The sequence below is a fragment of the Hemicordylus capensis genome, chromosome 15, assembly GCF_027244095.1.
Source record: "Hemicordylus capensis ecotype Gifberg chromosome 15, rHemCap1.1.pri, whole genome shotgun sequence".
Lineage (NCBI taxonomy): Eukaryota > Metazoa > Chordata > Lepidosauria > Squamata > Cordylidae > Hemicordylus > Hemicordylus capensis.
In genome coordinates, this window is record NC_069671.1 from 5,370,831 (window position 1) to 5,394,689 (window position 23,859).

At 48.3% G+C, this 23,859-nt stretch overlaps 1 protein-coding gene across 5 annotated transcripts in view; it reads left to right on the forward strand.

Moving 5' to 3' along the window:
* The window catches only part of SEPTIN5 (septin 5), a 58,753-nt gene extending 36,120 nt beyond the window's left edge, over positions 1–22,633 (forward strand). For 4 of the 5 annotated variants that reach the window (XM_053279307.1, XM_053279304.1, XM_053279306.1 and 1 more), the window contains 10 exons: positions 4,672–4,768; positions 7,047–7,133; positions 7,976–8,099; positions 10,359–10,493; positions 10,669–10,786; positions 11,658–11,759; positions 14,043–14,139; positions 14,888–15,023; positions 16,112–16,214; positions 17,348–22,633. In XM_053279307.1, coding sequence (XP_053135282.1) covers positions 4,672–4,768; positions 7,047–7,133; positions 7,976–8,099; positions 10,359–10,493; positions 10,669–10,786; positions 11,658–11,759; positions 14,043–14,139; positions 14,888–15,023; positions 16,112–16,214; positions 17,348–17,404 — 1,056 coding nt within the window. In that variant the 3' untranslated portion in view covers positions 17,405–22,633. Of the gene's footprint in view, positions 1–3,104; positions 3,251–4,671; positions 4,769–7,046; positions 7,134–7,975; positions 8,100–10,358; positions 10,494–10,668; positions 10,787–11,657; positions 11,760–14,042; positions 14,140–14,887; positions 15,024–16,111; positions 16,215–17,347 lie in introns of those variants that run through there. The other variant, XM_053279309.1, reaches the window with a different exon arrangement.
* Positions 22,634–23,859: the final 1,226 nt, after the last annotated feature.

Here is a 23,859-nt window from a genome sequence, read left to right on the forward strand (position 1 = left end):
AGTGAGGAGAGATATTCGTCATCCTCATGTTTAGGGTTGACAGGCATTGGCCTCATAGGATAGATGTTCATGGCCCTCAGAAACCGGGGCGGCCATTACATGAGGCAAGGTGAGGCCATTGTCCCTGGTGGCAGATTACTGGGGCTTCAATTTCCCCCTGCTTCTGCCATAGGAGCAGCTCCGTGGGACTGATCTGACCCTTGCCAGCTTTACAAGGAACACCGTTCCATGCACACCTTGCCAGAAGTACAAGGAGAGAAGGGGAGGGTGCTGGCTACCCTCCCCCCCTCTGCCCCCTGTTCCATTTTCAAGGCTTGCAGGAGGAGGAGAGCTAGTCTTGTGGTAGCAAGCATGACTTGTCGCCTTTGCTAAGCAGGGTCCACCCTGGTTTGCATATGAATGGGAGACTTGATGTGTGAGCACTGGAAGATATTCCCCTCAGGGGATGGAGCCACTCTGGGAAGAGCAGAAGGTTCCAAGTTCCCTCCCTGGCGGCATCTCCAAGACAGGGCTGAGAGAGATTCCTGCCTGCAACTTTGGAGGAGCCGCTGCCAGTCTGTGTAGACAATACTGAGCTAGCTAGACTAGTGGCCTGACTCCGTATATGGCAGCTTCTTATATTCCTATGTCTATATGTGTACAGACACATGTACACTGTACAATGTCACCTCCAGATGTGGCTAGGGAACGGATGTCAAATGGGTGTTGTAAGCATCCGGGAGAAATCTGGGCTTAGAACTCAGAATCCTCTCCAGCTCTCATGACAGTGAGGTTACCCTGTGCAAAATAATAGTGACAATGTTGCCCCACTGTGCTCGCTGGCCTTGGCATGAGAAGACAAAATGTATCCAAGAAAGGATAACGGGTTGTGTTTTAAATGCAAGCTGCTACATTTCGACTGGCGGACTTTCCTGGTAACAGTCCCTGGTAAAACTCTGGGCTGGTTCTTCCGATTGACAGCTGGGTGGGAGAGGTATCCAGCCAGGCTCTCATAGAACATAGAACATAGGAAGCTGCCATCTACTGAGTCAGACTCTTGGTCTATCTAGCTCAGTATTGTCTACTACACAGACTGGCAGCGGCTTCTCCAAGGCTGCAGGCAGGAGTCTCTCTCAGCCCTGCCTTGGAGATGCTGCCAGGGAGGGGACTTGGGACCCAGATGCTCTTCCCAGAGCAGCAGCTCCATCCCCAGAGGGGGAATCTCTTCCAGGGCTCACACTGCTAGTCTCCCTTTCATATGCAACCAGGGCGGACCCTGTTTAGCTAAGGGGACAAGTCATGCTTACTACCACAAGACCAGCTCTCTTCTCCTCTCATGTGGGGCCCCTGCTAACTGAGCAAAGAGGCACATTTTAAAAGCGGTGGTTCTCTTTATTGAGCAGGGGGAGAGCAACTCTCCTTATCCATCCCCAGCACAGCATCCCTCCAGTGGCTGTTGCTGGTGTCTATCTTATGTTTCTTTTTAGCATTGTGAGCCCTTTGGGTGGCAGGGAGCCGTTTCATTCATTCATTCATTCATTCATTCATATCTATGTAAACCGCTCTGGGAACCTTTGTGGAAAAGCGCTATACAAATTTTCATTGTCGTCGTGAGAAAGGGTTCTGTGTATCAGCAAACGCTGAAGTCGGAGGAGGGAGACGCGACTGTGTGTTTGCTAGGGAGGAGGGCAGTGGCCCTCTCAGTATTGTATTGAAGGCGGAGGGAAAGCACATCCCACCCCATCCTGCTCGGATTGCCCGTAACACACAGATCCCCCTGGGGAAGGCATTCCACAGATCCAGGGGCCACCACCAGGAAGGTTCTCTCTCTGGTAAGCTAGTCATCGCACCATTGTGGGTGGCAACAGCTGGAGAAGAGTCTCCAAAGAAGAGCTGTAAAGACGGGCAGAAAGCTGCTGGAGAAGACGCTTCTTCAAGCAGATTGGTATGGAGCCGTTGTGCATTCACATAGTCCAGAGTCAGGGTGGTGTAGTGGTTAGAGTGCTGGACTAGGACCGGGGAGACCCGAGTTCAAATCCCCATTCAGCCATGAGACTTGCTGGGTGACTCTGGGCCAGTCACTTCTCTCTCAGCCTAACCTACTTCACAGGGTTGTTGTGAGGAGAAACTTAAGTATGTAGTACACCGCTCTGGGCTCCTTGGAGGAAGAGCGGGGTATAAATGTAATAATAATAAATAATAATAACAATCCAACATATGTATAATCCACCATGGATACGCTGGATGGCTTTGGATGCCTTTAAAAGGGGCTTAGACAAGTTCATGGAAGAGAGGTCTATCAGTGGCCAAGTCTGGTGGCTATAGGTCACCGCCAGCCTAAGAGGCAAGATGCCTCTCGATGCCAGTTGCAGGGGAGCAACAGCAGGAGAGAGGGCCTGCCCTCACCTCTTGCCTGTGGGCTCCCCAGCGGCATCTATTGGGCCATTGTGGGAAACAGGATGCTGGACGAGATAAGCTTTCTATCTAGGCCTGATCCAGCAGGGCTGTTCTTACGTTGCCCATCCGAGTTAACACTGAGACCAGCCCTATTTTAAAAGCCACGGCCAAATGACAGAACAGGGACAGAACAGGGGTTTATCCGGGACATCCCTGGTAACCAGGGCTAGCTGGAATGTGTGGAGTTATCTGTGTGGCCGTACATCCTGCTTGACTGTGCGTGCAAGCAAAAGGCGGCTATTGAAGGCACTCCTGGGCCATGATCAGAGCTCCAGGATTTGATAAAATATCACTTCCTCTTGGCACAAGTTTAGAAAGCAAACGCCAGGATCTCGAAGCATAAAGACGAAAGATATTAAAACTGGTCCTTTAGTGAGGAGGGAGGTAGTATGGCTTGGAAGAAAGAAGTCTCTGTGTAACAGAAGCAGGGAGCGTCCCGCGGCACCTCTGGAGTGATCCTGAGCGATGAATGGTTTATTCACAGGGTGTCTGTAGAATGGCGCTGGAATGCCATTGGCGGGAGGAGGCCCATGAATCTCTTCTCCCCTGGAGGGCAACAGGAAGAGGCCTGCCTCGTGCTGAAGCCAACATAAACACTGAGGGGATGGTGGCTTTGAGTTTCACACGTAGCCTTTCTCAACTTAGGAGTGCTGTGGGTCTCCGAGGAGGGCTCTCTGGCCTAGAGCTGTGAGCCTCTTTGGGCCATGTGAACCCGAGAACAGCCCTGCTGGATCAGGCCCAAGGTCTTTCTAGTCCTACATCCTGTCTCACAAAGTGGCCCACCAGATGCCTCTGAGAAGCCCACAGGCAAGAGGTGAGCTTTTCTCCATTAGCAAGGCTAGAAATGCAGATTCTGAACACCCTCTAGCCCTGTTGACCCATTGCCTTTAATGTGAGGATAGGGCTGTATCTGCTTTGCATGCAGAAGATTCCAGGGATCGCACCCACCTCTAGGTAGGACCGGGAAAGACTCCTGTCTGAAACATTGGAGAAGCCACTGCCAGTCAGTATAGACAAGGCTGAGCTAGATGGACCAATGGTCTGACTCAGTATAAGGCTTCTTCCTATGTTTGTGCAATCTGTGTATAGTGTAGAGCTTTGTATGCATGTACAGCAATTCACATGTTCTGTTCAACATATGTAGAGTTCTGTAAGTACATACTAGGGATGTGCATGAATAGAATTTTTAGATTCATTTCGAACTGGATTAGAAACTGGCCAATTTGATTCAAATTCAAATAGAATTGGCCCCAAACAGGCCGATTCAATTCAGATTTGAATCAATTACACCTATTTTGGCACCTTTTTTAACCAAGCAGAGTGCCTGAATAGTTTTTAAAAGGTGCCAAAATTACCCCAAATGGTTGTTGAATAGATTCAAATTGATTCAAATTCTAATCTGGCTGATGCAATTCGAATTCGACTAAAATTACCCTTTCAAGGGGTGATTCGATTCTAATTAGAACCTGTACTCAGATTCTCTTAAAGTGAATTCACACAAACATGTACATGTGCACATACAGCATAATGTCTGAATAGGGATTCTGCCATCCCTGTTTCTGGAGAGCTAGACCGGAGATGTTTTCCACCATATCAACTTGTACTTTGCTCATCGATTTCACCCTTGGACCTTTTAAAACTTAGGATTCCCTTGAAATATCTAATTAAAGGATCACTTTATTTCTCATTAATCAGCCGCAAACAGCCATCCAGATAATATGGAGAGGGCTAAGACCAATAAATCTCTCTCTCTTTTCCAGCCTTGGTAGACATTACTTAGAAAAGCATTCATCAGCGTATCCATCAATCAAGTAACGTAACCTTTCCCAGGAGACACGCAGAAGTTATCAGCTCAGTAGCCTTTCTCTCCTCTAAATCATTATTACGGCTGCTTAAAATTCAATCAGCTAGGGCCAACAGTGAATAGTGCCTCGAATAGGCCAGTATTTTATGTCCAGTGTGCGGAGGGTATCTGTCATTGGTTTGTGCCTGGACAGACCCCGGCGTATGCCAGCTTGATATAAACCGCCCTGAGCTGTTCTGGGCGGTGTATAAATGAAATGAAATGAATTGATCTGTCCCTCCTCCACGTCCTGTAGTAGTGTGTGCGTTCAGTGATGTGTTGTGTGAAGGAACAGCTCTTTCTCTCTCTCTCTCTCTCCTTCTGACTCCAGAAGTTCATCACCTCATTTCTTGTCGTCTGTGACTGATGGCTGTCTTATCTTCTTCCTGCAGGACCATGAGAAACAGTATGTGGGCTTTGCCACGCTACCCAACCAAGTACACCGGAAATCGGTGAAGAAAGGCTTCGATTTCACCCTCATGGTTGCAGGTGAACATTCCCAGGCACCTCAATATCTTCTTGGGCTTTACGGTCGTCTCCTCTATAATAACCACCATCCATCCCAGGGCTGCTCAACTTCAGCCCTCCTGCAGATGTTGATCTACAGCTCCCATAATCCCTGGCTGTTGGCCACTGTGCCTGGGGATTATGGGAGTTGTAGTCCGAAATCAGCTGGCAGGGGGCAAAGTTGAGAAGACCTGGACTATCCTGTGTGTTAAGAGAGTGTACCTTGCGTGTGAATTGGAGTCTGTCTTTATGGCTCATAAAGTGTCACTTCCATGAAATGCGTGTTAGGGAAAGTTATAGTTCGTTAGGGGTGAAAGATCAGGCCCCGGGGCACCAGATTCAGGACAGGAAAGAGAAAATTTATTTATTTTACATATTTTTATACCACCCAAAACTTATGTCTCTGGGCAGTTTACAACAAGATAAAACATTAAAACATTAGTTAAAAACAAAAACAAGAAATTTAAAACATAGCAATTTAAAATTATTAAAAGAATATTCTAAAACAACATTAAAAACAATCAGAACAGTATCAGTTAAAAGCCTGGGTGAACAGATGCATCTTTAAAGACTTTTTAAAAGCTGTCAGAGATGGGGAGGCTCTTATTTCACTAGGGAGCGCATTCCAAAGCCTCGGGGCAGCAATGGAGACGGCCCAGTACAGAAAATGAGGACATCCTGTGAAGGTGCAGCGGTGTGGCCAAGGGATGTAGGAGGCGGGGCCTACACTAGGCAGGAGGTGTGGCCAAGGAATGTGGGGGGCGGGGCCTACACTAGGCAGGAGGTGTGGCCAAGGAATGTGGGAGGCGGGGCCTACACTAGGCAGGAGGTGTGGCCAAGGAATGTGGGAGGCGGGGCCTACACTAGCCAGGAGGTGTGGCCAAGGAATGTGGGAGGCGGGGCCTACACTAGGCAGGAGGTGTGGCCAAGCAAATTGGGAAGCTTGGTATACCGCAGGGGCGCACAACTCAAATGCCCCAGTGGGCTGGAACCAAGCATGATGGTATGTGGGAGCTGCTGAGGTCAGTTTTGCGCACATACATTATTGGATTAAAATTAATTATTAGAAATATTAATGAAAGTGAGGGGCGGAGGGTTGGAGTCAGGGCGTAAGGCAAGAGAGAGGAGGGATGCCAGGGGTGGGGCCAGCAAGGTGGGCAGGAGATATCTGCTCCCAAGAGGCCAACTGCGTTGAGGCACTGCTGCTTGCCATGGGGACAAGCCAAGAACTCTTCTCGGGCTCTGCTGTTGCTGCAGCATATTTCTACCTCTGGGCCAGCAACACCCAAACCAGACCCTGTGGACTGAACCCAGCCCCTGGACCTTATGTTGTGCCGGCCGGGTATACAGTGTGTAGGAGTAACCAGGGAGGTGTGGCATAAAAAGTGCTGGTTATTACCTATGATGCCCTTAACGGCTTGGGTCCAGGGTATTTAAGAGAGCGCCTAGCTTCAGTATTGTCTACCCAGACTGGCAGCGGCTTCTCCAAGGTTGCAGGCAGGAGTCTCTCTCTCAGCCCTCTCTTGGAGATGCTGCCAGGGAGGGAACTGGGAACCTTCTGCATGCAAGCAGGCAGGCGCTCTTTCCAGAGCGGCCCCCTCCCCTGAGGGGAAGACCTTACAGAGCTCGCACATGTAGTTTCCCCTTCAAATGCAAACCAGGGTGGACCCTGCTTAGCAAAGGGAACCATTTATGCTGGCTACCCCAAGACCAGCTCTCCTCTCCCCAGGACTCTGGGGAGAGAGCGGAATCCGGGAGAAAGACAACGCTGGCAATTTGCATGAGAAAAATCCAGCAAGGTGTCCCCCCCACCCCATCCCCCCCACCCCAGAAATGAGGACAAAAGGCAAAAATAAGGACAAAATGAGGACCATGATTTACCAGGGACACATTCCAGAGAACAGGGGCTGTCCCTTGCTAAGGAGGGTCTGTGCCTTCAGGAAAATGAAGGCCATGTGAGGGACACTCTGTGTGTGTGTGTGTGTGTGTGTGTGTGTGAGAGAGAGAGAGAGAGAGAGAGAGAGAGAGAGAGAGAGCGAGAGAGCACAGATAAAAACGGATAAAAATTGGACTGGGGGAGCAGAGAGGCGATGTCAGTCCAAGGACAGAGGCTTCGGGATGAGAATATGACCTCCTTGTGGGAGCCCAAGTTGCTCCCACGTGCCGTTCCTGAAGGGTAACAACACATTGTCTCAGAATTCAGCAGCAAAAACCTCGCCCACGCTGTTTCTCTAATGCCGTTCTTGGGTTTGTCCCTCAGGAGAATCCGGACTGGGGAAATCGACCTTGGTGAACAGCCTGTTCCTCACAGACCTCTACAAAGACCGGAAGCTTCTCAACGCGGAGGGTATGTTCCATGAGGAGCATCGGAAGCCCCCTTGGTATCCTGAGGAATGACAACACAAGTCAGGCCTTTGGTCCATCCAGCCCAGTACTGTCTACACTGACTGGCCACAGGTCTCCAAGATTTCAGGCAGGAGCCTTTCTCAGCCCTACCTGGAGATGCTGCCAAGGCTTGAACCCGGGTCCTTCTGCATGCAAAGCAGATGCTCTACCACTGAGCTTACACATACAGCCCCACTGAGAAACCAGTAGTGATTGGCTGGTTTTGTGCATGGAATGCAATTGGCTTTATTTGTACAAAAATATTTATCTATCCATCTATCTATCTATCGAAATATATTCTGCTTTTCAACAAAAAAAGTTCACAAAGTGTTTTACACAGAAAGAAATAAGATGGTTCCCTGTCCCAAAAGGGCTCCCTTGGTTGCTCTCCACCGCTGCTTAATATGAGAGCAGCACCATTTTAAGAAGGCGCCCCTTCGTCCAGTGATTAAGCTGACCTTGAGGAGGTGGGGGGACACGACTAATTCATTAACAATTTAGCATCTGTCCACACTACTTTTTCACACACACACAAAGTTCCCAAAGTGGGTTTCATAGCAAAAATGAAGAGAAGGTGGTTCTCTGCCCCCAAGAGGCTCCCTGTCTAAAGCACAAAGGAGAGATCATCAACCACAACGTTCGCTGCAAGGGATGCTGGGCTGGGCTGAAGAGGGACAGTGGTTCTCTTCCTGCTAAACGGTTAGCGGGGGTCAGTTCGGTTGTGACTGGGGACATTTTTTTTTTTAAGGGAACATCTCTCTGGCCCTAACCTCTGTTGTTGTTGTTGTTTAAATCTTTGTAAAGAAAGAATCAGTCAGACAGTAGAGATTGTGAAGCACACAGTGGACATTGAAGAGAAGGGAGTAAAGTTGAAGCTAACGATTGTCGACACCCCAGGATTTGGAGATGCTGTTAATAACACTGAATGGTGAGTGCTCCCCCTCCTCCACATCCAAACAACATATTCTGCTGTTTCATTTTGGTGATGGGAGGTATGGAGAGGCATGGACCCCTCGGACCATAAGAACGCAAGAACAGCCCTGCTGAATCAGGCCCAAGGCCTATCTAGTCCAGCATCTTGTTTCCTACCAGATGCCTCTGAGAAGCCCACAGGCAAGAAGTGAGGGCCTGCCCTCTCTCCTGCGGTTGCTCCCCTGCAATTGGGATTCAGAGGCATCTTCTGATAAGCTTCATAGCCAAACAGGGATTCGAACTCAGGTCTTTCTGGTCTTCTATATAATCTACTACACCACACAGACTGTCAAGTGAAAATAATTTTGTTGTAGTAGCAGTGGTAGCAGGGGCGTAACAAGGCTGGAGTGGGCTCAGAGACAAAATTTTAAAATGGGCCCCTCGCTGATACACACACACACACACACACACACTTCACAATATATAGCGCACTCACACTCACATCCCCATTATGAATATGGTGTATATTTATATAGTTATAAACATATCATTATCAACATAACTATATTCAGACCAAGCAAGTAAGCACGATCCCTTCCCTTGAATCTCTTTTCTTGGTGAGTTTTTCCAAAGGGGTTGTGGCACAGCCAATCTATTTCAACTGCATGAATCAGCTGCTGCACACTCATCATCCAGCCAAGGCTGCATCCGGAGGGAGGGGAGGGGGACTGTCCTCCCGGAAGGCTTCTTGCCAGCTTCTCCCGAAAACTCCACTCCCCGGCTTTACCCCTCTGCTTGCCTCGTCCCTCCACCCTCGCCTTGGGGAAGAGCGCTCCCGGCTTAGAGTTGTTTCTGCAGACAAGGGCTTTTGCTGCATGCATGCCGCCTTTGCGGTCGGCTTGGGGTTGGCTTTTCCACGGCACTGTTTCTCTCCCCAGCAGCAGCAGCACATGCAGCAGAGCTGAGTTTCCCAGGCCTGTAGCCAGCTGCAAGAGGAGAGGAGTGTGTGTTTGGAAGGAGGGGGGATTGTAACCCAGCGATCTCTGCTTGCTCCTTCTGGACTTTTCAAATGCAGGTGAAGGGTGCCGACGCCGTGCACCCGCCAGCCAATGAGAGCCTTTCTGTGAGCCCTAACCAACGCCAGAGAAGGCTGGCTGGAGACGGGGAAGGAGGAGCCTACAAGGAGGGAGGCAGGGAGGGAGGATCGAGAGACAGAGAGAAAGAGATATACTAGCCAGTTCGAAGGAAGGAATCAGGATCATAATGAAGGAAGCTCTGCGGGTGTTGGAGAGGCATGTGCCTTGCCTCTGGGGGGCCCCTTGAGGCGTGGGGGCCCCCAGGCAGCCGCCACCCCTTGCCTAATGGTGGTTACGCCCCTGAGTGGTATTAATAATAATAATAATAATAATAATAATAATAATAATAATAATAATAAACTAATAATAAACAAACTCAATGAAACTGATAGCCAGGACTGACAAACGGAAGTGCTTTTTTACACAGTGCATAATATTATTGCATAATAGAATTATCTGCCACGGGATGTAGTGGTGACGGCCACCAGCTTGGATGGCTTAAAAAGGGGCTTCATAGGATCCATAGAGGACAAGCCAGGCTACTAGTCTGAGGGCTATTGGCCACCTCCAGCCTCAGAGGCAAGATGCTTCTAATACCAGTTGCAGGGGAGCAACAGCAGGAGAGAGGGCATGCCCCTTTCAACTCCTGCCTGCAGGCTTCCAGCAGCATCTGGTGGGCCACAGTGCGAAACAGGATGCTGGACTAGATGGGCCTCCTTGGGCCTGATCCAGCAGGGCATGTTCTTAACGGCTTCTCCAAGGTTGCAGGCAGGAGTCTCTCTCAGTCGTATCTGGAGATGCCAGAGGGGGAACTTGGAACCTTCCTCAAGCAGGCAGGTGCTCTCCCCGGAGCGGCCCCTTCCCCTAAGACAGGGGTGGGGGAATGTGCGGCCCTCCACATGTTGCTGAACTACAACTCCCATCATCCCTGGGTGTACTAACTTGTGGCTGGGGGTCATGGGAGTTGTAGTTCAGCAACATCTGGAGGGCCACACGTTCCCCACCCCTGCCCTAAGAGGAGTTTTACAGTGCTCACGAATGTCTCCAACCCAGATGCAAACCAGGTGGACCCTGCTTAGCAAAGGGGGCCATTCAGGCTTGCGGCCACCAGACCAGCTCTCCTCCCTCTCCTTCCTTCCCACCACCATCTCTGTCGTTTCTAAACTGGCAGGCCTGGCCTCTTCTTATATTCACTCCAGCTGGAAGCCCATCACAGATTACATTGACCAGCAGTTTGAGCAGTACTTCCGGGACGAGAGCGGCCTCAACCGGAAGAATATCCAGGACAACCGCGTGCACTGCTGCCTTTATTTCATTTCACCCTTTGGCCACGGGTAAGATGCTCCTTCCTGTGCTAGGCCCAGCATGGCTTTATGGGTACAGCATGGTGACTGCAACCAGACTAGCTAGCAAATAAAGTTTTGATGATGATGATGATTTTTTAAAATTCTAACCGTGGTCGCTTCCCTTCTTGCTCCTCTACCCCTCCTTTCCATCTCTTCACCACAGGTTGAGGCCAGTGGATGTTGAGTTCATGAAAGCTCTGCATGAGAAAGTCAACGTTGTTCCCTTGATCGCTAAAGCCGATTGCCTAATTCCTTCGGAAATCAAGAAGCTAAAAGAGCGGGTAAGTAATGCTATGTTTTCAGGGAGTCCTCAACTGGATGATATCGGCAATTTGGGTATCCTGTTTTTTAAAAAAACTACAACTCTCATCATCCCCGACTTTGGTTGTTGTGGCCAGGGATGGTGGGAGTTGCAGTCCCAAACCAATGAGTAGCACAAACCAGTTGGTGCGGTTTGGTCCAAATTAGAACAGAATTTGGACTGAAACTCAGGTAAGTGGGTTTGATGAACCAGCCTGGACCAGTTAAGAGCAGTTCGCAATCGAACTGCTCGAACCGTCCCAGTTCATGTCAGTCCAGTTCGATCATGAACTGGTTCTGCACATCCCTACCAATGAGTTATTCAAGGTTGGATTTGGACCAAACCGCAGGTATATAGACCAGTTTGATGAACCAGCCTGAACTGGTCTAGAGCGGTTCACAATCAACAACAACAACCGGAACCATTTGAACTGGCTCGGTTCACAGCAGTCTGGTTTGATCGTGAATTGGTTCTGTACATCCCTACCAACAAGTTATCCAAGACTGGATATTGGATGTGGGGCCCACTTTTTGGCTTCTTGGTCTTTGGGTTTGAAATGCCACTTTCATTGACCAGTAACTGTATTGTATCTACCTGAATCTAAGACTAGACTTCCCCAAGTTCTTTGATGTTAGAAATTGTGTGTGTGTGTGTGTGTGTGTGTGTGTGTGTGTGTGTGTGTGTGTGTGTGAGATCTTAAACTCAGAGTGCTGTTCCTTTGGGGTAAACACAAGTATAACCTGATCCTAACCTCTATCTTTTTAAGGGGGTCATCTAAAATTCTGGGTTAGGGTTGACTTCGGGTGAACACGGGTACTTTCTGTAACCTTACCTCTTCTCTGCACATGCAGATCCGGGAAGAGATAGACAAGTTTGGAATTAAAGTGTACCAGTTTCCGGAGTGCGACTCCGATGAAGACGAAGATTTCAAGCAACAAGACAGAGAGCTGAAGGTGAGGAAGGAGCCATGACTTATGCGGAGGCAGGAACGGCAGCCGTGTGGGGGAGCTGGGGGCCAATTGACCCACAAGCTACTGATTTAGTTGGAAGAGACTGTTCCCACTTACCTCCCCATAATTTCGTGGTGGTGATGGTGGTAGAGGTCTTACACTCAATCAGTCAGTCAATCAATCAATATACTGCCTGACTCCAAAGGCTCTAGGCGGTTCACAAAAACAAACGCCAGAAAAACAAAATAAAACAAACTGTTAAAAGCAGTAATTTAAAAATTTAGAACATTAGAGATTACTAAAAGCCTGGGTTTTTTAATTTAAAAAAAAGTGTCTTAAGGGCTCTTTTGAAGGCTGGCAAAGTTATTAAGTGTCGTGAATCTGTTAGCTCGGCTAACCCAACGGGATTTTATAAGCCCCTTCAGCACTCCCCCTGAGAGTAACCAGAAAGCAGCAGCGAAACCAAATGAAGAAAAATAAAAGGCTCACAAAGCAATTAGTCAATGGATTAAGTCCCCTGAACTGGAACTAGGTACCCCTCTCTAACACTAACTGAGTAATAAGTGGAAGGAAAAGACAAAACAAGGAATGAAACAAGTGAAGAACACAGAACAAGGAATTAAGGGAACAATGCAGGAAAATACAGACAAGTCAAACTGGGACACAGAAATGGTTGAAATTCAAGAGCACACTATCTGCAGCCAACGAAGTTGCAAACAGCATCAGAGCAAAGAGAGACTGTTGAATATATATGGCTCAAGAGAACCAGCAGCCAATCAGGCTTCCTTGAGTCAGCACTTTGGCTTTCTTTCTTGGGATCTCCTACACCTACACCAAAGACTCCTACTGAGCCTGCCTCTTGAGACGTCGTCTCAAGACAGGTGAAATCCCAGGGTCTTCCCCATCAGATATCATGTCTGGCAGCTGTTGTGAATCCTCAGCTCCAGAGTCTGGTTTCTCTGCCAAATCGGCTGTGCCTCTAAGCCAGGCCTGCTCAACTTCGACCCTCCTGCAGATGTTGGCCTACAATTCCCATAATCCCTAGCTATTGACCACTGTGGCTGGAAATTATGGGAGTTCTAGTTCAAAAACAGCTGGGGGGCCTAAGTTGAGCAGGCCTGCTCTAAGCCCTCACTAGCTGGTAAGTTGTCCTGCTCTGACTCTTCTGAGTCAGAAGTCTGAGCCATGACATTAAGCCATGAATGTCTATAAGGAGCACATTCCACAGCCTAGGAGTGACTACAGAGAAGGCCCACTCCCGAGTCACCACCAGATGAGCTAGCGGTATATGGAGATGGACCTCTTTCGATGATCTCAATGTGCGGTGGGGATCATGCAGAAGAAGGCGCTCTCCTAGGCAGCAGTAAAAGGAGGAGCATTGGACTAACCCCTTTCTTCTCCATCTGGGTTTTAAAATTTTTTGACAAGGGCTATACCCCTAGAAGCCTCCTAATGGCACAGTGGGGAAGTAACTTGCCTAGAGGTTGCCGGTTCGACTCCCCACTGGTCTGTTTCCCAGACGATGGGAAACACCTGTATCGGGCAGCAGCATTATAGGAAGCTGCTGAAAGGCATCATCTCATACTGCGTAGGAGGAGGCAATGGGAAACCACTCCTGTATTCTACCCAAGCAAACCACATGGTTCTGTGGTTGCCTGCAGTCGACACCGACTCGACGGCACAACTTTACTTTACTTTACACCCCTAGAGATGGAAAATGGGTGACATCACTACAAGACTCCCAGCTTTCAGTGTGTTCTCATGCTTTGATTGTCCTGGCCATCAGGCCTGCAAGCAGCCCAATTCGCAGTGGTGTTTTAAACACACACACACACACACATACACACACACACACACACACACACACACACACACACACACACACCACTACTATAAAATTCTATTGAAGTTGGAAATGAAAATGGGCAGGAATGTTCCCCAAAGTTCACTCCATGGAGAGAGGGCAACTATTTGTCCATTGTTACCCTCACCCTTTCTCCTGTGCAAAAATGACTGCAATTTTACCCTAATTGGGGAGCGGGGGTTAGGGAAAAAGAAGGGGCGATAACACAGAGAAAGTTGTAAGTGCAAGAATGCGTCCGTCTATTTTCTACCCCTAGGGGGCAGGCATGGCCAAAAATCACTATGAGCATTCATTCCCTGAGACGGTACGGTCAAAAACACCATGGTCAAAACTTGTGAGCCTGACTCACGACTGAGGTGCGCAGAGGCCTCGCCCTTGCCTCTAAAACCCTCTTGAGTGCTCCCTGTCTTCTCTCGTCCTAGGAGAGTGCACCCTTTGCCGTCATTGGCAGCAACACCGTGGTTGAAGCCAAAGGCCAGAGGGTACGAGGGCGACTCTATCCCTGGGGCATTGTGGAAGGTAAGCCTTGTTCTTGCAAGCTAGACCGATGAATGCAAGCTGGAGCTATGAACATCTGATAGCTGGATAGAGCCTCTGGGTTCAGAGGCAGTATACCAGATTAAGATGGGTTCTGGTGGGATCTGGGAAGGCTGTTGGTATGGTCTTGGTCTATGTCAAGACTCACCGGGACTCTGACCCGGAGGAGACCAGCCAACCTCTCCAACTCTGACATCTCTCTTGCTGCTGCTCCCTTGGAGGAACCCTAGAACCTGGTGATCCAGTACCCCCCTGTAAGGCTCCTTAGGAACTCCCCGCCAACCCCTGCCCCCGATAAAGTCAAAATTAGTAAAATCCTAAAAAAAACCCCCACCCCTCCTTTGTCGTACAAGATGAGTCTGCTGTAGCAAAGGTCCAATCGTGTATCCAGATTTTGTTATGTCGTTCCAATCCTTGAAGAAGGGTGTGTGTGTGTGGGGGGGGTGTTCAGAAATATCAGCTCGCCAAGGCTTAGCAGGGATTTGAACCCAGGGCCGACCCCCTTTGAAGCTTGGCACTGCCCACCACACCGCGCTGACTCTGTCTGCAGACAGGGAGCAGCTGCCCTTCAGATCCCCACCGAAAGTACAGGACACAATTTGGAACGTCAGGTGAGTTGAACTTGTGTGCCTGAAAGCAGCCCCCTCATCCAAGACTTTCCGCGTCTGGATCATAATAATGCCTGTTGCTGGGCACAAACGCACACGCCTCTTGTCTGCTGCCTCCCCAGTGGAAAACCAAGCACACTGCGACTTTGTGAAACTGCGGAACATGCTGATCCGGACGCACATGCACGACCTGAAGGATGTCACCTGCGACGTTCACTACGAGAACTACAGAGCCCAGTGCATTCAGCAGATGACCAGGTGGGCCCCGATGCCTTCTTCCCTTAGGAACCTAGGAAGAGGCCTTATATTTTGTTCTTTTCGATGCCGGGTGGAGACCTTTCTGTTCACTTGGGCGTTTTAAAACGGATTTCTAAATGTATGTATGTATGTATTTAATTTTTACATTTTATATCCCGCTCTTCCTCCAAGGAGCCCAGTTTAAAAACTTTAAACTTTTTAAAGTTTAAAAAATGTCCTGTATTGTATTTTGTATTTTTTTGCTGTTGTGTTTGGTGTGTTTTTACTAGATGCTTTTTAATGTTGTGTTGTGAGCTGTTCAGAGAACAATTTGTTATGGTGGCCAACAGTTTTATGTATGTATGTATGTATGTATGTATGTATGTATGTATTTTATTATAGCAAGTCAGACCCTTGGTCCATCTAGCTCAGGATTGACTACACGGACTGGAACACGGCTGTCGTATACTGAGTCAGACCATTGTTCTGTCTAGCTCAGTATTGTCTTCACAGACTGGCAGTGGCTTCTCCAAGGTTGCAGGCGGGAATCTCTCCCAGCCCTATCTTGGAGAAGCCAGGGAGGGAACTCGGAACCTAAATACTCTTCCCAGAGCAGCTTCATCCCCTAAGGGGAATATCTTACAATGCTCACATGTAGTCTCCCATTCAAATGCAACCAGGGCAGACCCTGCTTAGCTAAGGGGACAAGTCATTGCTCCTTGGACCAATGGCCTGACTCTTATAAGGCAAGCTTCCAATGTTCCATCGTCAAAGAGCTTTATAATGGTATGTAATTTACTGCATTGAACACTGACACCTAGTGGTGAGATGGTGCTAATTCTGTCAAGGGGACATCTTCTCACTCTTTCTTAACAGTTTCCAAACGGCAAGTGACGTTTGACTGTGGAACAGTCTGCCTCATGCTTTTGCTAGAGTTTTTCAAACAGAGGCTGGAGGGCCCTCAGTTGGGATGCTGGAGCCAATTCCGATACTGAATAGGGGGTTGGATTGGAAGATCTCCAAGATCCCTTCCAACTCCAAAATCCTTGGTTTCCATGAAATCCAGCATGGTTTAACAGCTGCCCTCTTTCCCCTCCCATCTCCTTCAGCAAGCTGACTCAGGACAACAGGATAGAAAGTCCCATTCCGATCTTGCCCCTCCCGACGCCAGATGCAGAAACGGAGAAGCTGATCAAGATGAAAGATGAGGAGGTAAGAACCTGTTTCAGCTTCACCAGCTTGAGATGTCACCCAAACGGACCGTCATAAGAACATGAGATCAGCCCTGCTGGATCAGGCCCAAGGAGGCCCATCTAGTCCAGCATCCTGCTTCACACAGTGGCCCACCAGATGCCTCTGGGGACCCCACGGCAAGAGGTGAGGGCATGGCCTCTCTCCTGCTCTTGCTCCCTTGCAGCTGTTATTGAGAGGCATCATGCCTCTGAGGCTGACCTATAGACAACAGGACTAGTAGCCATGGATAGACTTGTCCTCCATGAATTGGTCTAAGCCTCTTTTTAAAGCCAGCCAAGCTAGTGGCCATCACAACATCCTGAGGCAGAGAATTCCATAAGTAAATGGTGCACTGTGTGAAGAAGTGCTTCCTTTTATTGGAAATTTCCTGACCTTCAGTTTCATGGGATGACCCCTGGTTCTAGTGCTGTGAGAGAGGGAGGAAAAATTATATCTGTCCACCCTCTCTACTGCATGCATAATTTTATACACCTCGATCACATCTCCCTGTAGTCGCCTCTTTTCCAAACTAAAGAGCCCCAGATGTTGTAGCCTTGCCTCATAAGAAAGGTGCTCCAGGCCCCTGGTCATCTTGGTTGCCCTCTTCTGCACCTTTCCCAGTTCTACAATGTCCTCCTTAAGATATGGTGACCAGAACTGTACGCAGTACTGATGGCACCACAGATTTGTATGAGGGCATTATAACACTAGCATTTTAATTTTCAATCCCCTTCCTAATGATCCCTAGCATGAAATTTCTGCCTTCAGAGCTGCTTTGGGACAACATTAAAAACGCCTCTCTAAAAATATTCTTTACAAACCCTGAGGGAGGGAACATGACAAAGCTCTTCCGGGAGGGCGTTCCAAAGCCGAGGGGCCACAACAGAAAAGTCCCTGTCCCTAGTCCCTGCCAACCAGATCTCTGGTAGAAGCAGGGCTGTGAGGAGGACCTGAGATGTGTCGCTGTTGTGAGAACAAGCTGAGGCTGGTGAGGGATGCTAAGAGCAACAAAAAGGGCTCTTTCGAGTATATTTGGAGGAGCGGAAGGAAATTGTAGGCTGGCTGCTCAGTACGGATACCTAAAATCTCCTTTAACTTTTGTCTTGTTGCAGTTGAGAAGAATGCAAGAGATGTTGCAGAAAATGCAAAAGCAGATGCAAGACCAGTGAGAGAAGGCAGGGAGGAGAGGCAAAGGGAACCATCCTTGTCGCCTGTCTGCCGTTCAGCCGGAATTGCGGACACTCTAGGAAGGACTTTCCCATTGCACAGAGACTTGTGAGCAAGGCTCATGCTCCCTCCAACTCAGCAGTAGCAACCTTTTGCCATCAGGATGTCTGAGAGACGGGAAGGGGGGTGGGAGAGAGATTGGTCCCTTGCGGTTGACCGAAAGCCCCTCCTGCGTTGCGAATCTAGCCAAACACAAGCCTCCATTTCCTACTCTTTCCCTCTGATGTACTAAACTCTTGTTAAGGGAATGTTCTGGTATTTACAGTCCCGATGTCTATGGCATATGAATCTGAGGACTCTGTGTAAATACTCGTCAATGTTTACTCCTAACCAAGGTGCTGTGATCTGCCCGCCACCCTTCTCTTCCCTTTAACCCCAACCTCTCGGAGGTTGTAGTAGACGCTGCAAGGCCAACGATACCTCTGAACAAAGTGCTCGTGAGGATGGGCCCAACCAGTGACCTCTCACCTGGGGGCATTCTGTGCTTTTCCTGCCACTTTGAGTGGACCAGCAGCCATTTGTGTAGATATTCAGTGAAGGCTGATAGGTTGGACTTGGGGTCCTCTTCATTGGTTCTCAATTCAGTGAAGGCTGATAGGTTGGACTTGGGGTCCTCTTCATTGGTTCTCAATTCAGTGAATGCTGATTGGTTGGACTTGGGGTGCTCTCTGATGGTTCTCAACTCGGTGAGAGCTGGTAGGTTGGACTTGGGGTGCTCTCCGATGGTTCTCAACTCAGTGAATGCTGATTGGTTGGACTTGGGGTGCTCTCTGATGGTTCTCAGTTTGGTGAACGCTGATAGGTTGGACTTGGACATTGGGTGCTCTCCAATGGTTCTCAGTTTGGTGATTGCTGGTTGGTTGAACTGGGGTTTCCTTTGATGGTTCTCAACTTGGTGACTGCTGATTGGTTGGATTTGGGGCGTTCGTCATTGTTTCTCACATTGATGAATGATGGTTGTTTAGATTTGGGGTGACCTTCACTGGTTCTCAAAACATTCCTAACTTCTTTTCCTGCTAAGAAACTCAAGGCACTTTTGCACCAGGGGGAAGGAGATATGGGCTTGCTTGTGGGGAAACGTAATACAAACCAGTTTCAGCTACACTTGTTTTAGGTGAGACAGACTACTACAGAGTGGCATTTGGATGTTGGAAGCTCCTAAATGACTGAGGTAAGAATCTGTAAGAAAAGCCGTCTAGCATCATTTCCCCATGCTGGTCCGTTCTCGTTCTCTCTTGCCAGCAATGCAGAACTCCAGAGAAAATTGTTCACCAGGCTTCTCAGTGGTTTTCCTCAGTGCTCTTTCAAGTCTTAGGTCTTCTTTAGGGACTTTACCTAAAATATAGAGCAAAATGTGTCATTTTTCCCACTTGGAATTGTGTTGTGGATTTGGAAGAAAGGTTACAGAAGATGCCACTCCTTCATTCAGATCCACTGTGCCATGCAGAATCGGCGTACGTTTTGCTTCTTCCTCCTTTTGCACTTACTCAATTGGCATCATGGGTTTTGTAACCTTAAGGCTGCGCACAGATCCAATGCTAGGAGCTGTGTAACCACAAATGCGGCATAATTGTGAGCAAAATACCTGTGCGTGATTGCTATACTGTTTATACAGTGACTGTAGATTACAAAGCCAGTGATGCAGTGAGACTGAGAGCAAGAGACACATGAAAATAAGGCCTCTTCCTTTGCTTCTGTGTTTCAGGTGGGGGGAATCCTGGCCCTGCCTTGCCCCATGAAAGGAACCACCTCTTTTAAAAAAATAAGCACTGAGGTTCTGTTATATGTGTTTCGGTGTTAACTCCTGAAACAGCGGAAGTGGAAATTCCAGAGGAGCTGAGGGTCTGTATGTGGCTTAAACTGGAACCAGAGAAACTGGCCATCTGGGACTCTTAGCAACTTAAATATGCTTCCTACCGGCTTCATAGCACACAATATTCCCTCTGGCTCTCTTTCTCTCTCTCTCTCAAAAACATCTACACAATGCCCCAAGGGTACCGCCTGCTTTTCTGCACCTCCTAGGCCGGCCACATTTTGGTCTCCTTAGGGCCCCGGCTAGGGAGCTGTTTCATGATCTCCCTCCCGCGGGGAAAGCAGAGAGAGAGAGAGAGAGAGAGAGAGAGAGAGAGAGCGCTGTTGAGCAGAGATAAGGTTGCTGTATCTGCAGTGTGGCCTGGCTTTCTGTGATGCGCTTAACGCTAACCTCATGTCCAAGAAGGAAAATCATTGGCTGTGTGGCCTTCTCTGATAAAGCAGGACTTGAGGAGTATTTTGAGAAGGTTGCATGGAAGGCGGAAGGCAAAATGTGAATTAAAATAGAGCCTAGCCAGCTCTTTTCTCCCCCTCCCTCTTGCTAGGTTGCTAGATGAAGCCCCATATGAGAGGATTCTTTCCCATAGGTATAACTGAGTCGAGGTCATCACAGCATCCGTAATTCACATTTGCAGTAGCAGAATGAGAAAGCGTTGGCGAAATGATTCTCCCTCACCCCGCAAACGTCACTGCACATATTTGCCCTACATCATGAAGAAGAAAAATTATTTTAGGCCAGTGCTTACATTATAGTTGTAGTGTGGTTCTTCCCATCAAGAACATCAACCACATAGGTGGCCATGTTTATAAAGTGGCTCAGGCAATTTTAGCCTGGAAATTCCCCTTCTTTGGGGAGTGGTTTTGCTTGGGATGCTAAATGGCTTGAACGATATGTGTTACCACTTTATACAGTTAGCTTCCCATTCAATTAGGAGTGTGGCTGAACTGAAGCACGATTTTTCTCAGGTGAGGAGGGTTCTAAACAGGAGCAAGTCAGCAAGCCCATTCCGAGTGCTGACAGGAAGCATTGCCCTCACTCTGAATTGGCCTTGTGACCTTGTTGCGTAGCCAGATCTGATTGGCTTTGCGGTGTTGACATCACACTGACTTTGTGGTCCCTGATGGGTTGGGCTCATTATTCCCAGCAAGATGATTATGATATTTTGTTTTGTTTTTTAAAATGGTGGAAAGTAACTGCCGAGAGGGCCAGCAAGTAACTAGAAAACATTTATCAGTTGTGGAGTTTGGGGGAAAATTTCAAGCCATCCAAGATTATTTCTGCACAGCCCTGATTTAAAGAGCCTGTGTGGTTTGTGTTCATAGCAGCAACCACACGTCCTGTATAAGGTAAAGTTAGTCCTTAAGTCCCTTGATTCCTTGCAGTTGTATTCTTTAGAAGTCTATGATGGCCTTTTTGAGAAAAGAAATCCTCTAGAGAAGAATGAACTGATTTTGTTAGCTCATCTCCTAGCATCATAATTCCATGATTACCGGAGTTGTATGCTCTCAGCCGAACTGTTATGGTCAAGGAAAAGTATTCCTAGGTTGTCATCAGCTGCTGCTGGGGGCTGTGTGGTGTTATGACATCACACTGACTTTTTGATCCCTGATTGGTTGGGCTCACTAGTCCCAGCAAGGAATAGTGACTGAAATGTTTGGTTTTGCTTTTTTGAAAAAATGGTGACATCACACTGACTTTTTGATCCCTGATTGGTTGGGCTCACTAGTCCCAGTAAGGAATAGTGACTGAAATGTTTGGTTTCTACTTTTTTTTTAAAAAAAAAATGGTGGCAAAGTAATTGCTGAGAGGGAAAGGAAGCAACTTGAAAAAGTAATCAGTTGTGGACTTGGGAGAATGGAGATGTGGAGTTGTCCTCATTCCTTGTGATGGAATCTTTTCCCTTTTTGGAGTAAATAGCTGCTAACTCCGATCCAGACAGCTGAATTCCACAGCTATGAGCAGAAGAGGAAACCCTGAAATATTGATGCAACCGCTGTTCTGCAAAGGGTAGAGCATAGGGCAGGAAAGGGAACTAGAGAACTGAAATCTGCAAGCCACGCGAGCATGGGAAGGCTCATATATTTCTGGGTTGCCTTAAAGATGCGAGTATAAAGGCTCTCAGTCTGTGGGATGGATGCCCCAAGGGGGTCAAGGAGGGAGAAATCCTGAGGCCGGTGGAACTCCCCGCCGCCGCCACCTCCACGCAAATTTGGTATTTCCATTCAGCTCTTTTAAAATTTCAGTTTCTCATTGGGAGAAAACCTGAAATTCTCTTTTGAAGTTCCAGGGACGTTGACAGCTCAGTTTTTTAGTACCCCGGTCCTCCGCATTGCCTGACACTGGTGGATGCATTGGTGATCAATAGCTCCAAAAACTGGAAGAGAAGGCTGGATTCTTTAGAGAAACCAGGACACTGCCTTAAGGACAGTTGCCTTATGTCCATTACGCTGGGTTCTGTGGATCTCTGTTACCAGTTGCATCTGGCCAAGGGAAAACCACACTGGCACTAGCACAGAAGTGTGGAGACATGTGGAATGGGCCACCCCAGCCCGTTCAGGATATTTCCCTCCGTATTTGGGAAATGGTGACCCTCTGTTATGGGTCTTATAAGAGCCTGCTCAGCTTAAGTTCATGGCCCTGTTGGCCACATGTGGGACAGTCCTAAAATGAAGAACGCTGACCAGTTTTGTTGCTTTCTCCGCCTTCCAGTCCCCCCTGCCGACTTCCTTTCCACTTTCATACACACACACACAAACACACACTGACGTGCACGCCTGCTAGTGTGGTGTTCTGTTTGGGAATCTCTCGGGCAGGGGGCAGCACCCCCATACTTACATGAGCAGTACATGGGGTTGCCCTCTTACAGGCATTCGTATGCTGTGCCCAACCAGAGAGACGAGGGCACAAGCTGAGTTTTGCACGCATACACTGATTGCTGCTGCGATTGGTAGTTGGCCACAGAATGGTACTGGCTTTTTGCTTGCTCTCACAGATCTATCTCCGCATGCCTTTCCCCCCTCTCTGTGTGTGGGAGAGTTGTGTTCTCTGTACAATGGCTCTTACCTTTCTTAGGCATCCTCGCCTCCCTTTCTCACTGCAGCTTGCTTGTGCTTTTGTGACACCTACCTTGCCTTGCTCTTTTCTGTACATATCTCGTCGGCGCTCTCTCTCTCTCTCTCTCTCTCTCTCTCTCTCTCTCTCTCTCTCTCTCTCTCTGTAAATTTCTGTTGAACATTTTGTCATTGTGACCCAAGAGAACCTTTTAAACATATCCATTTTATTAAAATTATTATTGTTAATATTCATAATGTTTACTACCTGAACTGATCAATGAAGTAAATTAAAAACAAGAACCAACCATCAGGTCTCTGTGGCTGATCATTGCTGACGTTCTCTGTGGGAATTGGTTCCATCAAGGACCACCCATAGTTTATTTATTTTTATTCATTTTATTTTTGCATTTATATCCCACTCTTCCTCCAAGGAGCCCAGAGAGTACTACATACTTGAGTTTCTCCTCACAACAACCCTGTGAAGTAGGTTAGGCTGAGAGAGAAGTGACTGGCCTAGAGTCACCCAGCAAGTATCATGGCTGAATGGGGATTTGAACTTGGGTCTCCCCGGTCCTAGTCCAGCACTCTAACCACTACACCACACTGGTGTAGCTCTTGGAAGCCTCATCGAATATATGGGAGTATCGTTAGTCAGGTTGCATTGCAGATTTGGGTTCCAGTTGGATTTCTGTGGTTACTTGATGGAACCCTATAAGGGATTTGGTTTGTGTTTTATTGTGTTGACTAGATTCGTGTTCATAGATTCAGGAGGACCGAAAAGACCAAATCGGCCCACAACTGAGTGTGCCAAGATCCGAATACGCACTAGTGACATCCAGTGGTGCTCTTTGGACTGGACTTCCGGGCGGAGGTCCAGTCCCCCCACAAGCCGGGGGGAGCTCCAAATGCTGAGTGGCCCACTAATTTAAGTAACAGGATTGCCCATGCAAAATGTGGTATCTCTCTGCAAGTCAGTGGGAAGTATCTTATTCAGAATCTCTTCTACAAAAAAAAAGTGTCTCCAGCTTTCCCTGAGCATGTTCTGGTATAAAAAAAATAGCGCATTGCAGCTTATCTGGTGGTGACGGGCAAAAGGCCTTTAGGCCCAAGCTCCAACAATTACCTAGGTGCACCTCTGGTGACATCCTGACCTTTGTTTAACAAAGTTGTGTTGGCACAGGAAGATTGCATCGTGGTGCTAAAAAAACTGGGATTTGCAGTCTTGTGCAGAAGTTCCTTTTGAAACCAACGAGGCATATTGTGCAAATGTCCTTACCAAAGGGGCCACCTTGTTCCCGAGGCCTTCCTTTCATAGACTCGGATGACTCAACAGCCATTCCGAGTTCAGAAGGAAGTTGACCACATCCTGTGCTGTGAGGAAGTCTGCTGGGGAAGAGATGATCGGGGCTGAATTGCCAGTCAGCCAAGACTTGGGGGCCCCTGAGCAAAAGCAAGCCTTGGCCTGCCATCCTTGAGTGCAGGGGTGTCATTAGGGGGTGGCCCATGGGGCTCAGGACTCCAATGAATGGCT